Source organism: Saccopteryx bilineata, chromosome 4, assembly GCF_036850765.1.
Source record: "Saccopteryx bilineata isolate mSacBil1 chromosome 4, mSacBil1_pri_phased_curated, whole genome shotgun sequence".
NCBI lineage: Eukaryota > Metazoa > Chordata > Mammalia > Chiroptera > Emballonuridae > Saccopteryx > Saccopteryx bilineata.
Window position 1 is genome coordinate 222,711,630 of NC_089493.1, and position 27,788 is coordinate 222,739,417.

The window sequence follows — 27,788 nt, forward strand, 5'->3', positions numbered from 1 at the left end:
CTATAAAATAAAAGTTGATATTCATTAATTAATGTTTTGATTATGCAGACTGACCACTGTATTATAGATAACATAGTGAAAAACACTCTTATGTGGCTTGTTTATAGGTCCTACTAGGTAATTTAGCTACACCTTATTTTCTAAGATATTCTATTAACCACAAAGGCAGATTTGGTGTCATGTCAAAAATCAGATCAAACTCTGACTTTGTGGTTGATGACTGAAAAAAAATCTCTATAACAAAGGAAACTGAGTATGCAATATAATGACTTTCTAAGATTTAACTCAGGAAAAATGGCATCTCCAGCAAAGCTTAAGAGTGCTGCCTATATAATACAGGTAAGTGAAAATATTAATAAGTCAATGATTCATAACTAAGACTCACAAATAAAACCCTATACTTTTGTGAAAACTATAGAGTTGGATTAAGAGACAAATTACCTAAATTTAGATATAAGCAAATGTCAACAATGGATCACAAACCCTCATCTGAATAATGGTTAGCTGTTTTAGTAAGAAGAACTCTCTCTCTCACACACAATACTAAAAAGACTATAATGTACAAAACTTCAAGATCTATGAATCCAGGTAAACCATGACTTAGCTTTTACCAACTTTAACCATTTATGCCAGGTGCTAAAGTCAACACTAAGGAAAGCTATTACAAAACTACTATGTTAAGTTATATCTTTGTCTGCTTCAACTTCTTATATTATCTATATAATTATGTTGAGAGAAAACACTCCAACCTCAAATGAAATAAATGACTTCAGTTTAATGCCCACACGGACCTTGTCAAGTAGCCAATGACTTGCCCTTTCATTGCGAGTGACTAATATCAATGTTGGCTCTAAAGAAAGACACTTTTCATAATCGCCCAACAATCTGGTAAGTGAAAACATATGGACAGGCTTAGGCAAAGCCTGCCAGGGGTCTTTGCTGAATGGAAAACAGGTGCTTTCATTCTGTGCCACGCAATACCCCATTTACCCCCAAGTCCAAAGGTTACAGGACTAATAGTTGCCTTGTGGTGATCAGGGAAAGCCAAGACACTGGCCCTGGTGGAACATCTGGGACGTATTTTACATACTTGCGACATATGCTTCAGGTTCAATTAAAGTGAGGCTTTGGCACATTTATTAATCTTTTTTACTTTTATCCTATAAGAGGACCCACTGACCTGACCCCACTATTATACCATATGAGAAAACAGAGAAATAATGAGAGCTAGAGGTCAGTACCTGCTCGTATGGCAAAAAGTACATTTGTTTTATCATGAAATTCCATTACGCATGACTCTATACACAAACTTTAAATAGAGGAACTAATGAATTTTTTTAAAGTAGGATATTACCCTTCTCTCAGTCAGACACACTGATAGCCAAGACTTATAACAGTTACCGCTGCAAGAGCCAGTCAAGACTGGAAGCTGGTCAACAGAGACTTGAAGTGTCCTTCCATATTTCCATTTCTTAGAGCAAAACTTTCTACTTAGACATGTCCACTCTGAGATTCCTCCCTTTACTATACAAGCCCCTAAAGTCTACCGTAAATTATTACATTTGAGATATTCTTTGTGTACAGATATGATTTTTTATGCTCTAAAGTACATTATGTATGAAAAGAAAAACCTTCTTATATATCATTCAAAGAACAACTGGATTTATGAAAATCAGCTCACGATCTTTTCATATGAAAAATACACTGCTTGTTGGCATACTGTACAGAAGAACAGAGCTGAATTCACCTAGTCATTTAAGCACTCCTTTCAATCAACTTTGATAACTAGATCTAAAACAGTGTTAGAGAGGGAGTCTCTCAATAACACACTCAGACTTTGGATTATACAGATGCCACTTCAGAGATCTGGTGCTGTTTCTACCATGGCATGTTCCACTTGGCATCCACATTCTGGTAAGCTGGTTAATCAGGAGTGCTATTGATTTCACACAGCTAACATTCCCTCTATTAAAAAACCAACCATAAAGGGGTGATTAGTGGTATAGAATATCAACAAACTAGCCATAAATACAGGCTGATTTCGAGCAGGTACATTGAAGTACTAGACTTCACTAAGGGTTTTCATTTATTAACATTTCTGGGGAAACGCCCACTGCTGGAATGGATCTTTATCGTGGCTTTAATAATAAAGCGACAACAAGCAAGGGAAAATGGCCATAAATGGATGGCAGCTCAGTGTTTATCAGCAGAGAAATGATGATTCAGAGCTGGCATGGAGTTAAAATACAAGCTCTCTACAGCTCTCCAACTGACCTTAACAATAAATCATATCTTATTGCCATAAGTGTATGGTCACGTTATTTAACATTAAAAACAAGCACATATGTGTTTTTGCAGGAAGAATTTTGTTAGTTTATTTTTGATGATGTCGCTAATGACTAAATGATACATATAAGAAAAATTTTACTAAAAGTTCTATCAATTTAAAAAGGTTTGAAGGGAGCATTAGAAGGGAGAAAGTGTAGTGTGTGTGTGCATGTGTGTGTTTCCATTTTCCTTTTAGTGTTAAATATTAGAGAAAAAAATCACTTGGGAGTTAACTAATCACTGATTTTTTTTGACATTTCCAATGCTTGCTTCTAGCACACAAATTCTTAAACTAAAATATAACTGTACATCTCTACTAGAATCAAAGGTCAAGGGTATAAATTAAGATACACAATTTTTCTCCTTTCTTCAAAAAATTTCACTGCTTCACTGTAACAGAATTCAGATAGATTCTGCAGAAGGTCAAAATCTCATTTTATATGCCAAACAACATAGAAATAATGAATGACAGTCTTCCCCTCCCAGTCTTACCCTAGGACTTTTTAGATTTTAGATATTGAAATGAGTGCCCAAGCATGATAAACCAGCATCACTATCCTCCTTGTCCTAGAAAGCTGTTCTTCCAACCCAGCCACTGCTGCAATAGTGCAAGGTCATTCTAATTCCTCCCTCCAGTTGTCCTCTCTCCCCAGGGGACAACCAATCCAAGCAGTCTCAGAAACTAGCTGTTATTTACTGTGGTCACCATCCCCAAGCCAACCAGCAACTGAAAAACGATCCTCTCTGAACATGCTCTCCTGACCACGCAGCCACGGGCCGTCCGAGGCAAGTCTAGGCGGAGGGCAGTGAGCACAGGGATTATTTAAATTCTCTCTGCTCACATGTGTTCCTTTGATGAGCAATTTTTCAAAAATACCAATGACAATATCCATGTTCAGCTCACGCCGGCTGCTATTTTTTCTCTTCCTTTTCCCTCCCAAAGTGGAGCCTGATTTGTAACACTCAAGATAGGACAAATTTTTGCCCTTCAAAAACAGTTGTCACTGCCGTTATCTTCACGAGAGCTATCAAGTTCCAGACAAGCTGAATTATTTTTTTTGTCCCCGGCAGAAAAATATTTGACCCAGCTCTGGACAAAAGCGAAGAGGATTTATAGCCCTCTCTCCTTCTTTGCAACATGCAGTGGCATTGTTAGGATGATAAACAGCACTGTCCAATTTTCTGGACTCAAACACTTCGACTCCTTCTTTAACTGTCTGTGGAAACAGTGCCATGTCTACATCCCCCCATCCCCAGGTACCCGAGCGCTAGGAAAGATAATTACCTTGTCATCTTTGTCATCTTCTTCTTCCTCGTCCTCTAGTATGTCCTCCACTACCTGCAGACAGAAACACAAGTCGTTTTCATGCTCTTAAAGGAGAGAATTTTGTTCTGTCATCTTGAACCTTTTGGAAATGAAAACTTTATTAACATTTGAAACAGATGCACTGAGAAGGAATATTTGATCCCGAGATAGGGATGAGGAAAATGCCAGGCCTTTAATTGATTAAAACTAGGGAACTGAATCCCAGTCAGCAGAACCCTATTTGTGTGAAATGTTCTGTGACAACTTAAAGAATTTAAAATATGCATAAGGTAAATCAACGTTAATTTGAGGGATACTTTACATCAGGAAATTTCCTTTTTACCTACTCTGCTGTCTATATTAATCAGGCACTCTAAATTTGGAGCTAGATAACTAAGCAGAAAACAGTTCTGCTATTTTTTAATTTACTCTTCACCAAACTCTAAGATAAAGAACTCTGTCTGTTCCTTGATTCATGCTGGTAGTATAAGGAATAGAGCTAACAATATCTTTCATGGCTCAAATTTTAATTCTTACATATAAATGTCAAATCTTGTCTATCTCTGCATTACTTTTTGATTTTGTGGATTACCTGACATGTTAACTTTAATTCTCTGCAACTTTACAATGAGAACAGACATTATTTATTAAAATAAGATTAGAAATGTACTTAATAATCAATATGTATAATATGTATATATTATAGGTGGGTACGCATCATGTAGGTGCATTTTCATGTACATAGGTGGATATGCATGCATATCTTTTTTAATGGCTCCTAAGTTACCTACTTCAGCAGAATGGAGTAGTCATTTTGGATTGTTAAATAGTTTTTGCTTGCGTTGATCAGCATATAACTATAGCCATTATGTATGGGACTTCACCCTGTTCCAGGTGTTGTATTAAGGTTTTACACACACACACACACACACACACACACACACACACTCTGCAGAAACCTAATTTTTTTTAATTGGGGGAGGTATTGTTACTCAAGTAAGTGCCAATTTGTCATTCTAATTCTTGTGGCATTTTTATTTTTTTATCTAGTCTGTATCTCTATCACTAAATAAACTCTATAGAATCGTGATTATTAAATATCTTTAAACCTTTCTCCCAAAGTTCATAACTTTATATGATAGAGAGCACCAGCTCTTCTTTCATGTGGCTTTATGATACAGACAGAAATATGTTGTTATTGAATGGAAATTTCAATAATTAAGTCTGTATTATGCAAAGAGCTACATAAACTAGGACAACATACCAGGACTCAGTTATTCTAATAATTTTTTCCCTCAAATATTCTAAAATCATTAACTGCCTTTAAAGAATGGACCAAACACAAACCTTCAGTTCTTATAAACTGACATGACTCAAAGCACCTGACAATCTGTGAGATTGTTCCTAATTTAATGTCATACTTTATTTTTATTCTATTTATTATTATTATTATTTTTTTCCAAAGTTAGAAGTGGGAAGGCAGTCAGACTCCTGCATGTGCCTGACTGGGATCCACCCAGCATGTCCACCAGGGGGCGATGCTCTGCCCACCTGGGATGTTGCTCTGTTATAACCAGAGCCATTCTAGCGCCTGAGGTGGAGGCCATGGAGCCATTCTCAGCGCCCAGGCCAACTTTGCTCCAATGGAGATTCCTTGGCTGTAGGAGGGAAAGAGAGAGAGAGAAAGGAGAGAGGAAGGGTGGAGAAGCAGATGGGCGCTTCTCCTGTGTGCTCTGACCGGGAACCAAACCTGGGACTTCTACACACCGGGCCGATGCTTTATGGCTGAGCCAACTGGCCAGGGCCTAATGTCATACTTTAAAAACTTCTATTATATGGCAGTATTTTGTGGTCTTTCATTTGGACATTCAGCATTTTGAATGAACCATAGTAGCATAATGTGCGTTCCCATTATCTGGTGAGAGTTTAAACTTATGTTCAGAACATATGAAGTAATTCAGTCTCAGCAAGAAAGGAGGATTCTTGACCTTCTTTCTGTAACTATATTCAGCTAATCCATAAGTAGCATGATAAACCCCTTTGTCTAAGGCACACAGTGCTAGGTACTATGGGAATACATAATAAATAACACAGAGATATTCATCCATACTCCTGTTAGCTCTTAAGAGATTTATAATCCAGTAGAATTTATTTATTTATTTTAAATTTTATTTATTGATTTAAGAAAGGGGAGAGAGAGAGACAGAAACAAAGAGGAGAGAGAGAGAGAGAGAGAGAGGGAGAGAAAGGGGGAGGAGCAACTCATATAATTGCTTCTCATAATGTGCCTTGACTGGGCAAGCCCAGGGTTTCACACCAGTGACCTTAGCGTTCCAGGTCGATGCTTTATCCACTGCACCACCACAGGTCAGGTTAATTCAGTAGAATTTAAATGAGGAGTATCAGATAATACTCCTCATTTAAATTCCTCCTTTTATGTTGCCTTTTCATTTTCTAAAATTTTGAAGTATTTATATCCCAAGTATACAGATAAATAGTTGTTTGTTTGTTTTTTACAGAGGAGAGAGAGAGACAGAGAGAGAGAAGGGGGGAGGAGCTGGAAGCATCAACTCCCATATGTGCCTTGACCAGGCAAGCCCAGGGTTTCGAACCGGTGACCTCAGCATTTCCAGGTCAACACTTTATCCACTGCGCCACCACAGGTCAGGCCTGATAAATAGTAACAATGTATAATTTAGGGACTATATGCCAGGATATTCCATATTGGGTTATTTGTGATGGAAGTTTAAACAGGAGAAGCAGTCATAGTATTTTAGTACATTATGTTGCATCAAAAGAATTCACTTAAAGACAAGTAGCTGAACTAGAACTCAAACCCAGATTGTGGAACAGAGGAGAGCGACTTTCAACCCCTACCTAAAAAATTATAACTTTGTATCTCTGATAAAATGATGTTTTAAATTTTAAGTTTAGAATTAATAATTTTTAAGGTTGGTCATAATCTACTTTATTTTTTTCAGTGGCAGCCTAAATGTATGTTAATAGACTAGACTAATGAATAAAGTTGTGGCACATACATTCAATGAAATATCACTCAGCTACAAAATAGAATGGAACTTGACATTTGCTTCAACACAGATGGCCCTGGAGAGTATTATGATAAGTGAAATAAGCCAGTCAGAGAAAGACAAATACCATATGATTTCACTTACATGTGGACTCTCAAAATCAAACAAACAAACCAGAAACAAATTTAATGATACAGAGAACATGTTAATGGTAGCTAGATGGGAGTGGGGTTGGGGGCTGGGTGAAAAAGGGGAAGGGATTAAGAAGTACAAATTGGTTGTTACAGCACAGTCATGAGGATGTAAATACAGCATAGGGAATAGAGTCAATAATATTGTTATAACTATATATGATGCCAGGTGTGTACTAGACAGCGAGGTGATCACTTCATTAGTTATATAAATCACTATGTTGCACACCTGAAACTAATATACTACTGTATGTTAACTGTAATAAAAAAATAAAAAGTTATTAAAAATAAATAAAAATTGTATATATTTAAGGTATATAACATGATGATTTAATATACATTAGATTAAGTAATTTATTTTTTGCTAAAATCACCCACGCGAAGTCATTTATCAAAAATGTCAAGGATAACAAAATAGTATACTTTTACTCCTGTGAACAGACTCTAACAATATTTTCACTAGTTATTATTCAGAATGTATTCTATGCCTCCCTTCTTCAGTACTTACTACCATACTGCAAGTACTAGGAAGACAGAATGGTGGTGTTAAATTGTGCCTAGCAGATTGCAAGATACATAGTGGGTGTTCAAGAAATTTGATAGAGTGAATACATGAATGCACCAAATATTCTTCATATCCTTGCAAACATTTTCAGTAAAGTACCTATCATTTCTCTCTCAGAACTGAACTATTTTGCCTGGAAAGACTTATACCTAATTAGTGAGGCTAATTAATAAAAGCAGATATTTAAAAAGCAAATATTTAAAATCTTTGCCTGGAAATATAAACCATGACTAGTTAGCCTTACTTTTAAGATTTGGAAATCCCCACTATCTTCAAGACAATTTTCCAACAACTCAAAATATTATTGAACCATAAAACAAACCAAAAGCTTAATTTACACATTTTACAAATAAATTGCAGATCTTATGTTCAAAAATGACTCAAAGTGGTCTACAGATTCAGGCTCCTCATTTGTGAAACCCAAACTATTCTTCCCCTTTACAAGTAGGTGATTGGCTCCGCACAGTTGCTCCACAAATGTGCGGCCAGAACCGCCCAGTGCAGCCATTTGTTTCTACATTTGGCAAAAGAGTGTTGTCTAGTGAGAGCCTTTGTTATGTTTAGTGCTCTAGTGAGGGCTTTCCCTTCTCCAGTGCCCTTTTAATGTTACATCATGAACACTGGCAAAGGGATTTATAATACAGATGGTTTCCTACTGATCTCTTTAAGCTGCTCCAGAATGTATCCCACTATTTTATTTTGCTAAGATAAAGCTTGAAGTGGCCTGGAAATTGGAGAAAATAATAGCACCTATCCCATGTGTCTATTAAGAATCCAATGAGATAGTGTATATAAAGTGCTTAGCACAGTTCCTATACTGAAGCAACTAAAAAATGTTAGCTGTTAATAAAAAATGAAAATAACGTCAATTTAATAATATATTAAATATCAATTTTGGAAATTAAATTATATGTATTTATTTTTTCCTGGGCAAAAGATTCAGTGTTCTTAATGACATACAAAATTCCAATTCCTGTTTCACTGACAATAAAAGACACATAGAAGGGCACAGGGAGAAGTGTGGATAAAGATTCCCAATTAAAATGATAATGCTTTCATAACTAATTTTCAGGCTTTAATGGTCCAATGAAATAGACGGCTTTGAAGGCAACAGTGTCTCAGAAGCTGGGCTCTGCTTTAAGACAGGAGCCTTGGCCAAATGCAGTGGATAAAGAAACTGCAAACTGAGCTTTTAAAAACAATATATATCACTGAAGTGCATTTAATGACTGAACAAAATAGCAACCTTTCCCAGAGAACTCAAATAACACCTACTATTTAAAAAGAGAGTGCTGGAGTTTAGCACTTAACTAGGGAAAACAAATAAAATAAAGGAGTCCTAGTGTCAAATTCCAGCTCTTTCCTTTTCAAATAAAACCAAAGAAGGACTACTTAGTTTTGTTTTCAAGTATACAAAATCTACTTGCCCAAACATTGGTCAGTGATAGTTTAATAACAATACATATGTAGTATTTCCTTTAAAAAAATGAGGAGCAATAAAAAAAATGTGTGTGCTAAAAAATATGCATTTTTTAAAAGTTTTTTTTCTCATTTTCTTGAGGGAGAATATTGTAGATTGGCTCTAGAATTCTCTGTCCAAATTATGCTTTCTGATACCTTGCCTGAAAACAAGTAGTATTAATCAAACAAAGGAAGGGCACCAGGGAAATCAGAAAGATGTAATGCAAGCAGTTAAAAGTGACATGACCTTCTGTAATGTCGCTCGTCACAGACTTATATGCCACACACTGGAGGAAGGTCTTGAAAAAAAAAACTGACTCTTGGTACTATTCCTTGAATGTAATACTAATAAAGATGACATTTTAAAAAACACACGTAGACAGCCCCAAATGCAGCATGCCAGCTACAATTACAGGAAAAAAGAACAAGCAGATAACATTATTTTTAAAAGCATAATATTTCCTCTTTCCTCATTCGTATTTACTGAACATTTGTTATTACCATATAAAATATAATATGTGGCTATTTTCAAAATGGAGTAACACTGTATCTGCAGAATCTATATATTTTATATACTTTTACAAGAGCTCTTTTAACATTATAATTTTTAATTATAATTCAATACAACTAAACACTTTATGATTTACAAAGAAATAAAATTTTATCTGGCTGAAATAGGTAATAATGACATTGGCAGTCTTAGTAAAAATATGACAGTATGTTTAGAATTAACTATCTCACCTGACAAAGATATGTAAGGGGAGAGAAGGAAGCTGCAGAGGAAGTCCAACACAGTGAAAACAAGGAAGAGTGAGTCCAGGTAAACTTCATATTAGATCAGTCTGGGATACTGGATACTACTTACTGCTTTTTAATACCAATTTAGGGCACAAGTTTAAAAACAAAAGTGACAAGAGGGGGTTAAAATTTCATGAATACTTATTAAGATGTCATATTATGATTTTCCTAGGGATAAAGTCTTCTACTAATTTATACCTCTTTAGACAAAAAGGAGCCAAAAGAATCTTAGTTATGTTACCTTAATCCTGAGTACCACAAAGCCAAAACCTCTCAAAGGCCAAAACATACCCGAACCAGTTTTTTTCATATGTTTACTTTTTCCCTCAGAAATAATCTTTGAATTAAGTGGATGTTTTGCTCTGTTCAGAATGAATAGTTTCACAATTCAAATTGCTTTTCTCAAACACAGTCTATAAAAAAAGCAACACATTTAAATTAAAGAAGAAATCACTGCTGTCCAGATGTGTAACTGTGATGTTAAAAAATTAAAGAAAATTGTCACAAAAGAAAGAAGTTTCATGTTTAATTTCATATTCATAGAACATCCAAATGTGTACAGATGCTATTTGGATACACTACAAACTAAATGTCTATTTCCGCCCTAGAGATATGGAAGAATTTGGGAAGCGTAGTATTCTTCAACATGGTCTGGAGTCCATTTATTCCATTTTGTGTGTACATAATCCAAGCAGAACATGCATTTGTGTGCCAATGGATTTATTGCATGTGTAAGTATCATATGGATGGAGAAGATGCATATAATCATTCATATTATTTCAGATCACAAAGTACTAGAGGTTGGGCTGAAGGCTTTTGTGGTCAATAAGATTATTACAGGTGAACTTGTGCTGTTATTTTCACAATAGGACATCTGCTTCTCACAAGATTTTTGAGAAGAAGCTTTTCCAAAACGAATGGTACAATTAAACTGTACATATAATTTACTCCATATTTGAAAGAATAATAAGACCCTTAAACAGGTTGGGGATATACTGTCTCATCGAGAATATCTTAAAAGCAACTGCATGTATGATGGCTGCTTAGTTTGATTCACGCTATTAAGAATTTGACCTTGGAGTATTTCAGCTACAGTAGTCATCAAGATAACTGAACCACTAGATGTAATAATTATTAGTGTGATAGACTTACCAGTGAAGTTGACTATATTGCAATACAAAAGAAGGCAGACTAAAAAGAAAAGTATTATTACTTACTGCTAAAAGACTTCTTGATTTTTACAGAGACCTCAAATACAATTACAGAATGCATTTCCTTGGTTCATTCTAGGAAGTGCTATGCTGTAATTTAGTCTGATTCTTAATAGGAAATGTGCCTTTAATGTGACTATCAGATGGCTTTTGATGCATGTCACTGATTACATACAGCCTTTATTCTGCATCATCAACAACAGCATTCTTATTTGCAGTATAATATGCTTTGCTGTAAGGTGCAAGGACAGTAAATTCACTTTGCTGGCCAAGAGTATGTAACTTGTTATTTTTTAAGTGTCAGCTTAATATGCAGAAAAACCCTTCCATTAAGAAAGGCTAAATATAATATAAATTATATAATCAGTACAAGCATCGTAAATGAATTTCTTCTCGTGTTTCCTTCTCAGTATCCTTAAATGTTCATTCTTACACTTACACAAAGCACTGCGAACAGAATTCTCATGTTTATTTGAACTATGTCTCCATCTAAAGGCTTCACAATGTATTGTATTTTTGCTTGCAGGGGAAATCCTAATCTTGGTTATCTTTAGGATATTGCATATTAATTCAACTCAGTAGGGAAAATAGGTAAACTATTAACCTACAATATGCTTTTTAAATAATAATGCCTTCTTGCAACTGTACTATTTGTCAGGTTAAGAAGATGTATACAAAAGGTCAAAATATTGAATTGTTTAATGTGCTTGCTTATTAAATGAAATTAAGAAATAACTATTAGACCTATAACTAATCTGTTTTGTAACATTTAATATTTTCAAAGCAAAACATTATTTTCCATTAATAATAAACAGGTTTCAAATAAAAAGAAAATTATGTACTTAAGCCTCTCTATATAAAACCAAATTTCCATTCCAGAGTCACAAATTTGTAACAAAAAAGAAATAATTTTTTTGTGTGTGTTTTTCTTTTTTTTTTTTTTTCATTTTTCTGAAACTGGAAATGGGGAGAGACAGTCAGACAGACTCTCGCATGCGCCCGACGGGGATCCACCCGGCACGCCCACCAGGGGCGACGCTCTGCCCACCAGGGGGCGATGCTCTGCCCATCCTGGGCGTCGCCATATTGCGACCAGAGCCACTCTAGCGCCTGGGGCAGAGGCCAAGGAGCCATCCCCAGCGCCCGGTCCACCTTTGCTCCAATGGAGCCTTGGCTGCAGGAGGGGAAGAGAGAGACAGAGAGGAAAGCGCGGCGGAGGGGTGGAGAAGCAAATGGGCGCTTCTCCTGTGTGCCCTGGCCGGGAATCGAACCCGGGTCCTCCGCACGCTAGGCCGACGCTCTACCGCTGAGCCAACCGGCCAGGGTGTGTGTGTTTTTCTGAAGTTGGAAACGGGGAGGCTTTCAGACAGACTCCCGCATGCGCCTGACCGGGATCCACCCGGCATGCCCACCAGCGGGCGATGCTCTGTTGTAACCAGAGCCATTCTAGCGCCTGAGGCAGAGGCCATAGAGCCATCCTCAGCGCCTGGGCCAACTTTGCTCCAGTGGAGCCTTGGCTGTGGGAGGGGAAGAGAGAGACAGAGAGGAAAGAGAGGGGAAGAGGTGGAGAAGCAGATGGGCGCTTCTCCTGTGTTTCCTGGCCGAGAATCGAACCCGGGACTCCTGCACGCCACACCGACACTCTACCACTGAGCCAACCAGCCAGGGCCGAAAAAGGCATAATTTTCAATGTTTTAAATTATAAAAACAACCTAAGGAATTTTAATTTTTTAAGTGTCCACATTACCTATTTAAAGCATTTTCTGCAAAGCAAGAAGGAGCTGCTTTGACCTCTGTGAGAGTACTGTGTCCTCCAATCTCCACTCTTCTCAGAATGTACTTTGCTCTAACCCCATCAGATATGTTTGAGAGCATTAAAACCACAATTGGCAAGAAGTTCTTTTTTTATGTAAATATGTAGTTTAGCACATGTAATGCAGGTAAATTCTATACTTTTGAAACATTAGTGACCGTTAAAGAATAGAATAGAAAAACAAAAGCAAGAAGTTCTTTTTTTTTTAGGTAAATAATATAGTTTAGCACATGTAATGCAGGAAAATTCTATACTTTTGGAACATTAGTGACTGTTAAAGAATAGAATAGAAAAACAACAAAAAAATTATCTTGGGGATTAATGTTAGCAAACTTTGTTAGCTTGGATTCACTGTTTATAAAAATTCATGGCTACTGACAATTTGAAGCAATATATTGGGGGTAGTGAAGGGGGTGAGGGAACAGCTGGCCATTTGAAGAGAAAAATATTCTGATGAGAATTTGATTTTTTTTTTCTTTTTTTTCTGGTGCTTAGACTATTTTGAGGCCTGAGAACATTGTCAGAAAAATTTAATTTAAAAAATGAAGCATTTGCCTGACCGGTGGCCTGTGGTAGTGCAGTAGATAAAGCATCGACCTGGAAAGCTGAGGTTGCTGGTTCGAAACCCTGGGCTTGCCTGGTGAAGGCACATATAAGAAGCAACTATTACGACTTGATGCTTCCCTCTCCCCCCCCCCCCCCGCTTTCTCTCTCCTCTCTCTAAAATCAATCAAAAAAATGGAGCATGTTTTGAATGTCAAGAATCATACAGTCAAAACATTTCCTTCTTTTTTCTTATATCCCTTTTCTATAAACAGTAATACTAAAATATTTTTTAAAATCTTTTTGGTAAAGAATAATCACCTCATAAAAGAGTCCTTATAGGTTTAGGCCTACATTTCAACTGGAAGGCATATCTGTAGTGAATGGTGAATTGTAGCATAAAAGCCTGAATGAAAGAATGTTCACGAACCTTTACACTAAACCGCGGTAACCATTTTATCATGAGCATCCCACAATATAACACTCTATATTCTAGGAGAAGATGGCTGCTCCCTTATCATTTTGGTTTTATGTAGTGTATTGTGTGATTGCTAAATTAGAGCATAATGCATTTATAATATTTATAGTACCAACATTTAGTTAAATAACCTTTATATAAGATTTATGTTGATTTTTTATTTCTCATTTAATGGCAAATTATGAAGAGCATGTTTCATAAAGATAATTCTCCATTTAAATTCATCAGTCCATTAAATATTAAAATTATGTTTCTGATGCAATCGAGAACAAATTTGTCCAGCTTCAGTGATTATTTGCACTCATAAAAATTAGGCTTGATTAATAAAATTTAAATGCTTGATTAAGTTGACATTTTCATGTTCTATTCTGATTTATTAAAATTAGTCCTCGTGCCCAGGCCTAGTATGCTAGTGTAGGTTTACTTTTCCCTTTCTCATAGTTGCCATCCAGAGTGAAGCAACTAGAATACCTTGCTTTGCATTCAGTGATGGTTTCAAGGAAATACCGTGTTCTTAGCTCACAGTGCCACCAGCTTTTGTCCTTACGCATTGTGCATGTTGTAGATTAATATAACAATAATCAAGAAAAATGTTTCTTTCAAATATCTGCATGATCTGTAAAATGGAATACATTTATAGTATTTCTGTAAAATTAAGTTACCAAGAGCCCTTAATCCATAGAATATTGCTCAAATATCTGTTTTTTTTCTTGTTGATAACTATATATATTTTTTATTTTTGTGAGACTTTTATATGCTTAGCAGGGAGATTACAGACACAGGAAATCTCACTGTGGCAACACCTGTCTTTGTCTACAAGCTCAAAATCAAGAATGTCTAATGGCCATGGAAATCCATCCCCTCCAGTAGTACCTAGAAGGGAACAACTCGTCTGAAAGACAGGAATTTATATGAACTTTAAACTCCCATTATACCCACACTGGCTTGTCCTGTTTTATACAAGGATGAGTGCTTAATTGTCATTTACTGAGCACTCAATATAAGCTTAAGTTAACACAGTTTGTTAACAGTCTCTAATCCTCATAAGACCTCCACAAGGTGTTATCAGCATTTTAACTGGTGAGAAAACTGAGGCTTAAGGAAATGAATAAATTCATTTAGTTAAAGATAGAAGGTCTGCTATTTAATCTCGAATATTTCAAATTTCTAAATAACTTTGGGCTGCTATCCTCTACCAACTGGAAAGGGGTAGTGGCCATACTACTTTTTTTAAATTTTTTTATTTTTCTGAAGTTGGAAACGGGAAGGCAGTCGGACAGACTCCTGCATGTGCCTGACAGGGATCCACCTGGCATGCCCACCAGGGGGCGATGCTCTACCCATCTGGGGCATTACTCTGTTGCAACCAGAACCATTCTAGCGCCTGAGGCAGAGGTTATAGAGCCATCCCCAGTGCCAGGGCCAACTTTGCTCCAATGGAGCCTTGGCTGCGGGAGGGGAAGAGAGAGACAGAGAGGAAGGAGAGGGGGAGTGGTGGAGAAGCAGATAGGCGCTTCTCCTGTGTGCGCTGGCTGGGAATCGAACCTGGGACTCCTGCACGCCAGGCCGACGCTCTACCACTGAGCCAACCAGCCAGGGCCTGGCCATACTACTTTTAAATAGGTTTTTGCTTTGCCCACATGAGTATAACTCATTTGGAAACTTTTGTTTAGGTAAAATGCCTTTCATTTAAGCATGCTACTATAATATTCATTTATTTTTAAAAAAGTGATATGATATAATAAGTTATTTTATTTTTCTTGATAAAATAAACTCAGTAACAAATGACAGAAAATGCCTTTAAAGACTTATTTACATTGGGTCACCTACAGGTACTATCCCAGTGTATGTACAGGATGGGGAAAGGCTTTCAACTTGCATGCTCTTAACAAATGTATCTCATACAACCATAAAAAATAATGAATATAAACCTCTCAGGATTATTTACTCGTCATAATAGTTCTAATTTATAAAACACTTTCCACACACAGATAAAGACATATCATTTGACCTTCTTTTTTAGTTTGTTAATTGAGGCCTTGCAATTTCCTGTCACCTTTCTGAACTAGGGGCAATAAGTCTACACAAATATCATACAACCATCTGCTCACATTATCCACTACAAAGGGTATAATAATCAACCTTAGTAAACAAACCAATCATGGGGTCATGAGTCAGCCAGAAGGTGCATCTGCTGCCATACTTCTTACCTTTATCACCATAAAGTTTCAACAAATTTTGGCTACCTACAAAGAGTAGCACGCAGAATCATTCAGAAAGAATAAACAGGTCATCACTAGAGGTAGGTAGGATAACACATCAACCCCGAGAACTGAGACCAAAACTGTGGGTATCTCCTTCTCCTTTCCCAAGTCTCACTCTGTACAGAATTGACAAGATCGTAGGGAGAAAATATTTTGGTAAAAGACAAAGACAATAAAACCATTTGGTTGACACATGGATAAATGCTTATTTTGGACACTTTAGAGAACCACCTAGATGGTGTATTCTTCCAATTCATGGGAGGCAATGAGAGGAATTTAAGAAGTTGATTTTTCAGTGACTTCTTGGGACTCCAGGGGGTCACTGGGTTCAAATAAGAGAAAATCAGCCATTTATGAAGCAAGATCTTAAGGTTTCCTTCAAGGATGCCAAGACATTTGGGGTGGAAAAAAGCTGGGTTTCAGGGCAGAAATCCTCTAAAAGAATGAAGAGCATCTCTTTACCTTGTTACATTCTCATATGAATCTTTGGAGAGTCTGAGCAAGGTGGGACGGATTCAGGAAGGTAGTGAATGGTGAAATAGAAGATTAACTCTCAGCATCCTTTGTGCAGGTACCACTAACTTTAAATTCTAAGTCTCTTTCCTGAGTCTTAATAGATATAAAGCAAGAAGTTTATATTCCCGTGAGGAAAATCTTTAGTAAATTGACTTTTAAAAATAGAAGTGTTAAAAAAATAGAAGTGTTTATCTTTACCTCTTTCTCTATCTGAACTGACATGTCATGTACAGGTAACACTCATCTTCTACTATTCTACAATTTTATCTTTTCAATTTAAAGTTTAGCTGCAGTTTGAGAATAGAGTAAAAGAACAGCCAATAACTGAACAAGTATTAAAGGTAAAAATGGAGTTAGTTACGGGGGGAAAGGGACAGACTGAAGTGTGGAAAAAGAGCTATAGCCACAAATAGATAGATCCCTTTTCTTATATATGCAGCACACGCACATGTATCCAGGATGATCTAAAGTCTTTTGGCTGCACACTCTGCATATTATATACAGACCTCCCTCACTGAACCTGTTCTATTTATGTATTCGATTTAGTGGTTGGTTTCCCTCACTACAACACAAACTGTCACGGGCAAGGACCAGGGCTTAATCATCTTTGAAAAACAGCTAGCACAGTGCCTGTAAATGTTCAATAAATTTTTGTTGAATGGAAATAATTATGCATTAAAGTTAGATAAATTTTTATTTTGGAAAGAAAGATGGGACTAAAATGTTTACTCATTCATCAAACATTTTTTGAGTGACAATCAGCTGCTATGTTTGAGACATATTGCTCTGTGCTGGGATTAGATACAGAAATGGAAGATATAATTAGCCCAACTTGGGGCTGGTGGGAAGACCAACAGTGAGCTGATGATTAAAATACAGGAAGGGGTTATAGGGGCTCAGAGGGGTGGGCTTACTTAACTTCTCAGGAAGGGGGTTGGTAGGTGTGGGCTGGCGCGGGAAACGCGAGTGGGAGGGAAGTCAGGGGTGTTTTCCACAGCGAATAATAAAGAGAACTGGTGACTACCCAGGCATGTATGTATAAAATATTAAAACCTTCATAGGTGGAAAAAATATTCAAAATGCTTATACTCTGTCCCAAAAATTCTCCTTCAAGGATTTTGTCAAAAGACATTACCAGAGACCGGCTCAAAGATTTGTTTGATATTTTCTTTACAGCATTATATGACGTGGCAAAATCATTGGAAACAAACATTTCTAAAATGAGTGTTTCATTCAGGAAAAATACCCATATGGTGAAAACTATGTAGCCATTAAAAATCACATGGTTTTTCAGTAATTTTAGAGACATTTCATATATATTGCTTAGCGTCAAAAGTAGGTATGCCAGAGTGTGTTTAATTACATTTTTATAAAACAAAATGTGTATGGCAAACAAGAATATACATTCCATTTGTGACTATATTTTTAAAGAACAGCATAGAGGCACAGAGAGAGTGTCCACTACGTGGGGAACCACAGAGACGTGCTCTGCTCCAGATACTGCAGCTGCTGCCCCAGCACCCGGCCCTCCTCTCCCACACCACGGACCCGCCAGTCCTCAAAGCTCTCCTTTCCTTCAAGATGGAAGGCCTCTTCCTCACCACCTCCTCCGCAGTGGCCTTTAACCTCCATGGCTAATTGAAGCCAACACCTGCTCACCGAAGCCCACAGGGTCCCCTAAGTTCGCAGTGCAGGTTGAGGAGGTGCCCCAGGAAGCTGAGCCCTCGCACAGAAGTGTGCCCTGTCTTGCCAGCTCAAGTGGCCACAGCATCTCTGCATATTAGCTGGACCTCAGCTCCTGCAATGTACGGCTCCAGCAGCAAGGACTTCCCGTGCCCCAGCCACTTGTCTACAACAGTGCCACACGCCACACCAAGGCGGCCTCTGCACTATCTGTCCTGTTGTCCACACGGCTTCAGGGCCCCCTGGGGCTGGCACAGTTCAAGGCTCCGGCTGTACTGTCCTTCCCTGGAACACCATGTCTGATTCAGTCAGTGCCATTTCCACAATGATCACTGCCTCTCTAGAGGTTACCGCCTTATACTAGGCCTTAGTTTCCCCATCTATACAAAGAAGCATCCTTCCTTCCCTACGTACTACTGAGTTATGTGGACCAAGTCTGCGCCTTTCTGGAGCCCGTGGAATGGGTGTTTTAGAGGAGAGGCGGAAAACACTTGCCTGGGAGCCAGTCGGAACTGGGCTCAGGTCACAGTGGGCTGTGTGAGCCTTTGCAAGTGGCATAACCCGAGTCTTGGTTTCAAGCTTTCCCAAGTGCTGAATGGTAGCTTTCAGGTTAGAGAGATGACAAAAGAGCATGGGCATCATCCAGTTCATTTCTGTAGCTCCCCTCATCTTCCTACTCTGCCCACCTTTTACTCATTAAACATTCCATACTCAAAAATAAAACAAACAAAACACAAACACTCCTGCTGGAGTACAAGTGAGAGAAAGCTGAAGCTATAGTTTGGCTGGAGCCCGCCCATAGGGAATGTTCTATGCCATGCTTGAAGATGTGGAAAAACCAAAGTAGCAGAGGGAGACAGTCAGAACTTTATTTCAGAAATATCATCTTCCTCCAGGTGTTCAGATAAGAATACAAGGAGTAATTTTGGGTAAAGTTGCCAGAAAAACAGACTATCCAGTTAAATTGGATTTCAGATCAAAAATCTTATTTTAGTATAAATATCTCTCATTGTTTATCTGAAATTTTGATTTAACTGGGAATCTTTATTTTTACTTACTATAAATAGGTTTATAGGCAACCTTATACTGAAGACAAATTTGGGGGTGTTTCAGGCACTAGAGTTTGAGGGAATTTTGTAAAGTAGAAGGCCTCGTCATTTACTGAGAGGAAGGAGATGGTAGCATGGTGGTAGTGAAGAGTGGCTAAAATGTGTAAGGCCTGTTGGTCCATCTCCAGTGGTGAGGTGGTGGTCACTGATGAGGTCATCAGTGTGCGGTGAGACCAATCTGCACAGTGAGCAGTTGGCATAGCTAAACAGTTGGTGAACAGGCTTGAAGGAGGTCACAGGAGATGAATTCTTCTACTGATATCTTATTGGCTGTTTGTTTCTCCTTCTTTATGCTAGTGCTTTTGTTGGAAACTAAAGGTCTGATTCTTTTCATGGTCCTCCTCACACTTTTTGCAAGCTGGTGACCTTCTGAAAATATTGAGAAAATTGCTTTTGAAATAAGCAGGTAACAAGAAAAGAGAGACCATCCACTTTTAGATGTGTTTATAGGCTGTGTGAATCAGTGCTACTGTTGTTAAGAGCAAGTATGTGGTCTTTTCTGGTATTGAGGTCCAAACACAGGGGAGGCTGTATTCTATGCTTTCTGTGAATGATAAAGCCCTGATGAAGTTCAGAGGGTCTGATTCTACATCCAAAGTGATTTACATATGGAATCCTCTCCTCTAAGCTCAGCTTTGGCCAGTGTCTTTAGGTCCTGTTGGAAATATTTTACCTATTCAATAGTTCCTTATTCAAATATTTCACCATAGATTTCTTTGACACTGAGAATGCTGGCTGAGAAAATAAAATAATAAATTTGTTTGATTTACTGAAACTCAGGTCAAATAATCAGAGATTTCTTTGGTAGTTTGTATTTGGTGGAACATTCCATATTGTCCAATCAACACCATTTATGGAGGCAAAGAAAATTCTTGGGTGATGTCAGCAGCACAGTGGTAGATGACCTCCTGGTCTCCCTTTGTTATATTACAACAAATTGGACATCTATAATTCAACAAAGAATTACCTGCTCAACACACAAAAACAATGGAGAGATCTACACATTAAGACATCGGAAGGTAGGTGTGTCAGAGCAAGCAGGGGAGGGAGGATGGAGGAAGAACAGAGACAGGAAAAGCAGGCAGAGTTTAGCACTCGCAGTGGTCCTGCTGACATGGTAGCAGTGGAGGGTCAGCACTTACTTGGCAGATCATGCAAAGGCAGAAGCAACATTCCAGGCTTAGTGGCCAGTACACATTGCAGCTAAACCCAATGGTATAAACCAGAGTCACAGATGCACGATCCACCTCCCTGCCTTGCCCACACCTTTCCCATCTATTGCAAGAAACTCAGTAGAGGCAGCTGGCATATCTCAGAAAGTACAACCTGGTGGGGGTTGGTTCTGCTTGCAGAAAAGCAGTGTTAGGAACTCAGGCCCAGAAGCCTATGCCAGTGGATCCCACAACAGGGGTAGTGCCCTGAGACCAACATGACCCAGCCACAGAGGGGATGCCCACCTTGGGTAATATGGGGCATTTTCAATGACCAAGGCAATATGGCCCCACTGAAGTTTTGCAAGTCTCGTAGTGCAGTAAAAGAAAACAAAAACTTGCTCTATAGCACTATTTAGTGAAAAACAAAGAAAGACCTCTACTTATTGATCAGCTAGATAGTTAAAAATAAAAATCAGAACTTAAATATGATTTTAATCCCTCAAATGCCCCAGTAGAGAAATAGTCCGTCAAGTACTATGAATAACCAAGGTAGCTCAGAAAGACAATAAAATGTCACCAGAAAACCCAAAGACTCAGAAGTCAATGATTTATATGATTGAGAATTGAAGATTGCAGTTCTGAAAAAACTCAACAAGATACAAGAAAACTCAGAAAGACAGTTCAATAAGCTTAAGAATAAAATCGATGAACAACAAAAATTTTGTTCATTTCAATCTCTTTGGTAAAGAGATTGAAACTATAAAAAGGAACCCAACCAAAATTCTGGAGTAAAAGAATCCAATAAGTGAGAGAAGAATGAATTTAGGAAATAGAGCAGACCAGATGAAAGAAAAAGTTAGTGATCTTGAAGATAGAAATCTAGAAATAACTCAGATGGAAGAAGAGAACTGAGAGTTAAAAAAATGAAAGAAGTCTATGACAACTCTCTGACTCCATTAGAAAGAACAATATAAGAGTGATGGGTATATCAGGAGAAGATGAGAGGAAAAGGAAAACAGAAGGGCTATTCAAACAAATAATTAATGAGAACTTCCCAAAATTATGGAAAGAGCTAGATCCTTAAATTCAAGAAGTTAACACAATATCTAATTAGCTCACTACAAAGAGACCTTCTTAAAAACAGACTGTATTAAAATTGTCAAGGCCCTGGCCGGATGCTCAGTGATAGAGCATCAGCCTGGTGTGCAGGAGTCCCGGGTTCAACTCCCAGCCAGGGCACACAGGAGAGGCACCCATCTGCTTCTCCATCCCTCCCCCTCTTCTTCCTTTCTGTCTCTCTCTTCCCCTCCCACAGCCAGGGCTCCATTGGAGCAAAGTTGGCCCGGGCGCCTAGGATGGCTCCATGGCCTCTGCCTCAGGCACTAGAATGGCTTTGGTTGTAACAGAGCAACGCCCCAGATGGGCAGACCATCGCCCCCTGGTGGGCATGCCGGGTTGATCCCGGTCGGGCGCATGCAGGAGTCTGTAACTGCCTCCCCATTTCCAACTTCAGAAAAATACAAAAACAAAAAACAAACAAACAAAAAATAATTGTCAAAAGTTTATGACAAAGAAAAAATTCTTAAGGCAGCCATAAAATAAAAAAACTATAGCCTATAAAGAAAACCCTTTTAGATTATCAGATTTTAAGTGGAAATCTTACAAATCAGGAGAAAATAGAGTCAAATATTCAAAATATTAAAAGAGAGAAATCATCAGCTAAGAGTAATATATACAGCAAAGATATCCTTTAGCTATAAGGGAATAAAAGCTTTTCCAGAAAAACAAACTGAGTAAATTTAGCACCCAAGACCTACATTACAAGAAATGTTGAAAGGAACTCTTCTACTTGAACCAAAAAGACAAAAGAATATAAAAATGTGAGTATGATGACAGACAGACAGACAGTAGCAGGAAACTGTAACATGATTTCAAAATAGGGTTTTAAACATTTATAACAAAGTTTACAGAGGATAAAAGCAATAAAGGAAAGAGAATTGCTTCTGTAATTTGGAAACAAAGGCACATCATAAGAAGGGAAGACAATTTGACTTTGGGTGAGGGGTATGCAACATAATCAAATATCAAAATAACCTGGAGATGTTTTCTCTGTACATATGTACCCTGATTTATCAATGTCACCTTATTAAAATTAATAAAACAAACAAACAAAAAAATATAAAAGAGGAGAAAAAAGGATTGAACTTACACAGATGAATGGAGATAAGATGCAATCAGAAGAAAAAGGACTATTGCACATATGAAACTTCTTTTGTATAAAACTAATTGTAATCACAAAATAAAAATCTAGAAATGAGACACATAACATAAGTAAAGAAAACAGAGGGAAAACAACTATAGCACCACCAAACTAAAATAGCACATAAAAACCATAAGGGAAAAGAAATAATGGAGATCTATAATAACCAGAAAAGGCTGTAGCAAGTTCTTATGTATCAATAATCACCCTATGTGTAAATGTTGTAAACTCACCAATTAAAAAGGCACAGAGTAGTGGGACAGATTTTTAAAAAAGACTCAGCTATATGTTGCATTTAGGAGACCCAAACACAGACTCAAAGAGAAGGGGTGGAAGATGATAATTCAGGAAAATTAGGTGTAGCTGTGCTTATATCAGACAAAATAGATTTCAAAATAAAAAAGTTAACAAGAAACACAGACGGGCATTTTATGGTGATAAAGGGGACAGTTCATCAAGAAGATATATACTTATTGATATACATGTACCCAACTTGGGAGCATCAAGCTATATATATGCAATTACTAGCACATCTAATGGGAAAAACAGAGAAATATACAATTTTAGTAAGGTAGATAAATACCCCATTGACAGCAGCAGCAATGGACAGATTAACCAAATAGAAAGTCAATAAGGAAATATTAGTTTTAAATGACATATTAGACAAAATGGACATAATATTTACAGAGCTTTGCATTCCAAAATAATATATATTTTTCTCAAGTGCAAATGAAACATTCTCAAGGATAGACTATATGTTGGGGCACAAAACAAGTTCCAATACACTTAAAAAGATTGTAATCATGCCAAGTATATTTTTCGACCATATGGAATAAACAGGAAATTAACAACAGGAAGAACAATGAACAAAGCACAAATATGTGGAGAATAAACAAGATGCTACTGAACAACTTCTGAGTCAAATAAGAAAGAGATTAAAAAAAAAAGACAGTGTGGCATATCAAAAGTTTTGGGTTGCAGGAAACGTGGTACTAAGAGGGAAATTTATACCTTTACAAGCCTACCTTAAGAAACAAGAATGATCTTAATTAATCTAGCACTTCAACTTAAAGAACCAAAAAAATGAGAACAATTGAATTCCAAAGTAAGTAGAAATAATGAAATAATAAAAATTATAGCAGAATTAAATGAAATAGAGAAAAAGACAACAGAAAAAATAATGAAAGGGCTAGTAATTTGAAAAGAAAAAATAGACCAATTTCTGGCTAGATTCACCAAGGAAAAAGGAGAAAGGATTCAAATTAGAGAAGTAATGAATTAGGAGAAGTTACAATGAACACTGCAAAACTACAAAAGATTATACAAGAATACTATGAAAGTCAATATGCCACCAAATTTGATAACCTGGAAGACATGAATAAATTCTTAGAAATATATAACCTTTCTAGCCTGAACTATGAAGAACCAGAAAACCTAACAGATTATTGTTTCAATTTCCTTACTGTTGATCAATCAAAAATCTCCCATGAAACAAAAGTCCAGGACCTGATGGCTTTACTGGTAAATTCTACCAAACAGTCAAAAAATATTTAATTTCGAGGTGATGTCAGAGAAATGGTGCCATAAGGAGCAATACCTATACATCTCCCCAAAATTTCAACAAGTTCTTCAACCAGAGACAGAAATATCTATTCCTGGAGCGTCTAGAAGTCCCATACTGAACACGAAGGTATGATTGAGTGAAAAATTGACTGAATATATAATCAACCCCGAAGGAAATAGGACGAAGAAAGGAACACTCTGTCTTCTTCACTAAACTAAACAAGGGCTCCTTTCACTTGGAACTGAGAGTATAGGAACTAAGGAAGGCAAAGGGTTGGTGAACAGAGTCAGGCTGTGGCACAAACATCTGAGCCAGGCTGTGGCATGGAAGTCCAAGCCGAGGAAAGACTGTGCTTGTGGAGACTCAGTCAACACAAGCTAACACTCGCGCCAAACCCAAAGAAAGGCAAGTGCAACAGCCATTAGCCCCGATATCCTGGTCTCCTGGTCAGCAAGCGTAGATAGTGTGTGAGAAGTTCCTCCTAGCACCCGGGAGTGGGCACCCGTGTTCCCGGACAGAGGGGCAGAGTCAGGGGCCTTTGTGTGGGCTGTGACCGGAGTCTTGGTGTCAGTCCTGTGCCCTGAAGAGCAGCGCATGGGGAGTGTGCAAAAGCGAAATTCCCTACACTCGAACTTCTCCAGGCGGGTGGGGCGCCTCATCCAGCCATACAAGCTTACAGACCCAGGAAGGATTAGCTTAACCCACAGTCTGCTTGCCTCCCAATTGACCTATGTGACTCTAACTGACAAGATCTCTCTCAGTTCAGGGATCTAAGACAAGAGGCGTGATATTCTTTAGTGCCTCTTGATATGCTATGCACATAGAGGTCGGGACAACTTCTGATTGGCAGAGTTTTCATACTCAGGGCTATATGTTAAAAGAGTGATTTGGCAGCTTGTAAGTCCTCCTGCTTTGCAAAAAGCGACTAGGGCATCTTCTACCCAACCAAAACAGGTTACAAAGTGCCAAAAGCCTGGGGAAAGTGGTCCCAATGAGCACTGAGGCATTCGAAACACACCTAGAGATGCATAGAAAGGCACCTTAAAAACAATTGGCTCCCAGCCCTGCCTGATTATGCTGGCGGCTCTGACTGATAGAGCCTTACCCAGAGCCCTGCGCTGAGTGGGAATAGAGTGGGGAATTGCCAGCTCTTTGAGCCTCTTACTCTCCAGGCAGAGGCAGCAGCAACCCCATAGCTGGATCATCAGGCTGCTAATTCAGGAAGGAAAGACTAGTAGAGAGGCTCTGGGAAAACGGACTCTCTCATTGTAAGAGACTGCAAATACTAACAAGCCTTGACTGCCAACGAGACTGAAGCCTAATATATGACATCGCCATAGAGACTTATCAACTGCAAACCTCTACCTAAGCCTGCCACAGGGGCAGAACCCGGGGTACAGAGTCACCGACCAGGAAGAGGGAGAGAAAAGAAAAAGGAAGAGGTTAACTTCTCAAAATCAAGAAAAATCCACAGACTTTATAACCTTTTCCATTTTATTTTATTTGTTCGTTTGTTCCTTTCATCTTCTTGTCTTGATTATTTTCTTCTTCTTCCACTTTGGTTGTTTAATTCTCTGCTGGTCTCACTCTTTCCTCTTTTTGAGCTACACTACCCATAAGTGTTACATCTCCCATTTCTTTCCTTTCTTCTTCCTTTCTCTCTATGAGGGTTTTACTCCAAAACCCTTAACTCTCTCTCTCTCTTTTTGTTCTTTTTTCTTCTTTTTGTTTTTTCCTCTTTCTTTTTTTCTCCCTCTATATTAGTTTCTTCTTTTCTCCTTTACTTTTCCTCTCATTCAATCCTCAATCACAAACAAATTATTTTATTTGGGACTCAAATTTTTCTTTGTGGCACTTTGGGTGTTTTTTACTTTGTTTTTTTTTTTTTTAACTCATTAGCAGTGCTCCCAATCATGGCTCTCCATTTTATCTAGTTTTTGCTTCACTAAATACAATAGTAATTTTTCAATTTTTCAATTTTTTCCCCTTTTTCCTGTTTCCCTCTTATCCCTCTCATTATCTCTTAGTCAACCATCACTTAAAAAAAATCATTTTATTCTTGACCCAATTTTTTTCCTTTTTTGCATTTTGTGGGTCCATACCCCCCTTTTTTGCTCCTTTATCACTTCTCCCCAACTCAGGCCCTCCATTATAGGTAGTTTTTGTTCTATTTAGCACAATATAATTCACAGTTCATTACAATTTTTTCTCAAGAAGGAGGGGAGAGGAGAGAAGAGGAAAAAAAAAGGGAAATAAAAAATTTTTTAAACTTTTTATTCTTTATTAATTCTCATTAGTACTATCAACAAAATCATCCTCAGATACCATTAAGGAAAAAGGAAATCGAATATCATGGATACAAAAGACAGAGAGGTAGCACAGATAGATGAGGAAAAATCTATGGAGAAAAAATTTAATATATTGGAAACCTTGGAGCTAAATGACAGAGAATTTAAACTAGAAATCCTAAATATACTCAGAGATATACAAGAAAACACAGAAAGGCAATTTAGGGAGCTCAGAAAACAACTCAACAAACACAAAGAATATATTATCAAGGAAATTGAAACTATAAAAACAAATCAGCCCTGGTCGGTTGGCTCAGTGGTAAAGTGTCGGCCTGGCATGCAGGAGTCCCGGGTTCAATTCCTGGCCAGGGCACCCAGCAGAAGCGCCCATCTACTTCTCCACCCCTCCCCCTTTCCTTCCTCTCTGTCTCTCTCTTCCCCTCCCACAGCCAAGGCTTCACTGGAGCAAATTTGGCCAGGGCGCTGAGGATGGCTCTATGGCCTCTGCCTCAGGTGTTAGAATCGCTCTGGTTGCAACAGAGCAACACCCCAGATGGGCAGAGCATCGGCCCCTAGTGGGCATGCTGGGTGGATCCTGGTCAGGCACATGCGGGAGTCTGTCTGACTGCCTCCCCGTTTCCAACTTCAGAAAAATACAAAAAAAAAAACCTAGATAGATGGTGATGGAGGAAAATCTGACTTTGGGTGATGGGTATGCAACATAATTGAATGACAAGATAACCTGGTCATGTTTTCTTTGAACATATGTACCCTGATTTATTGATGTCACCCCATTAAAATTAATAAAAAATAATAAAAAAATAAAAAAAATATTTAATTTCATCCCTTCTTCAAAAAAATTGAAGAAGAGGAAATGCTTTCTAACTCATGTTGTGAGGCCAACATTACCCTTACACAAAAACCAGGGAAGGATAACACACAGAAAAAAATTGTAGGGTAATATTTCTGATGAACATAGGTCCAAAAATACTCAACAAAATATCAATAAATTGAAAACATTAATTTGTTAAAAAGATAATACATAGTGATCAAGTGCGGTTCATTCTAGGGATCCAAGGATTGTTTAACATTGCAAATCAATTAATGTAATGTGCCACGTTAAAAAAGAAAAATTATATGATCATATCAAGTGATGCAGAAAAAGCATTTGACAAGATATAACACCCATTTATGATTAACACACTCCATAAAATGGAGTAGAAAAGG

General features: G+C 37.8%; 1 protein-coding gene across 7 annotated transcripts in view; it reads right to left on the reverse strand.

Annotated features, from left to right (window-relative positions):
- MCTP1 (multiple C2 and transmembrane domain containing 1) overlaps window positions 1-27,788 on the reverse strand; it is a 580,456-nt gene that overhangs the window by 77,233 nt on the left and 475,435 nt on the right. For all 7 annotated transcript variants that reach the window (XM_066273828.1, XM_066273827.1, XM_066273825.1 and 4 more), the window contains one exon: window positions 3,614-3,667. In XM_066273828.1, the coding sequence (XP_066129925.1) occupies window positions 3,614-3,667 (54 nt within the window). The remainder of the gene's footprint in view (window positions 1-3,613; window positions 3,668-27,788) is intronic.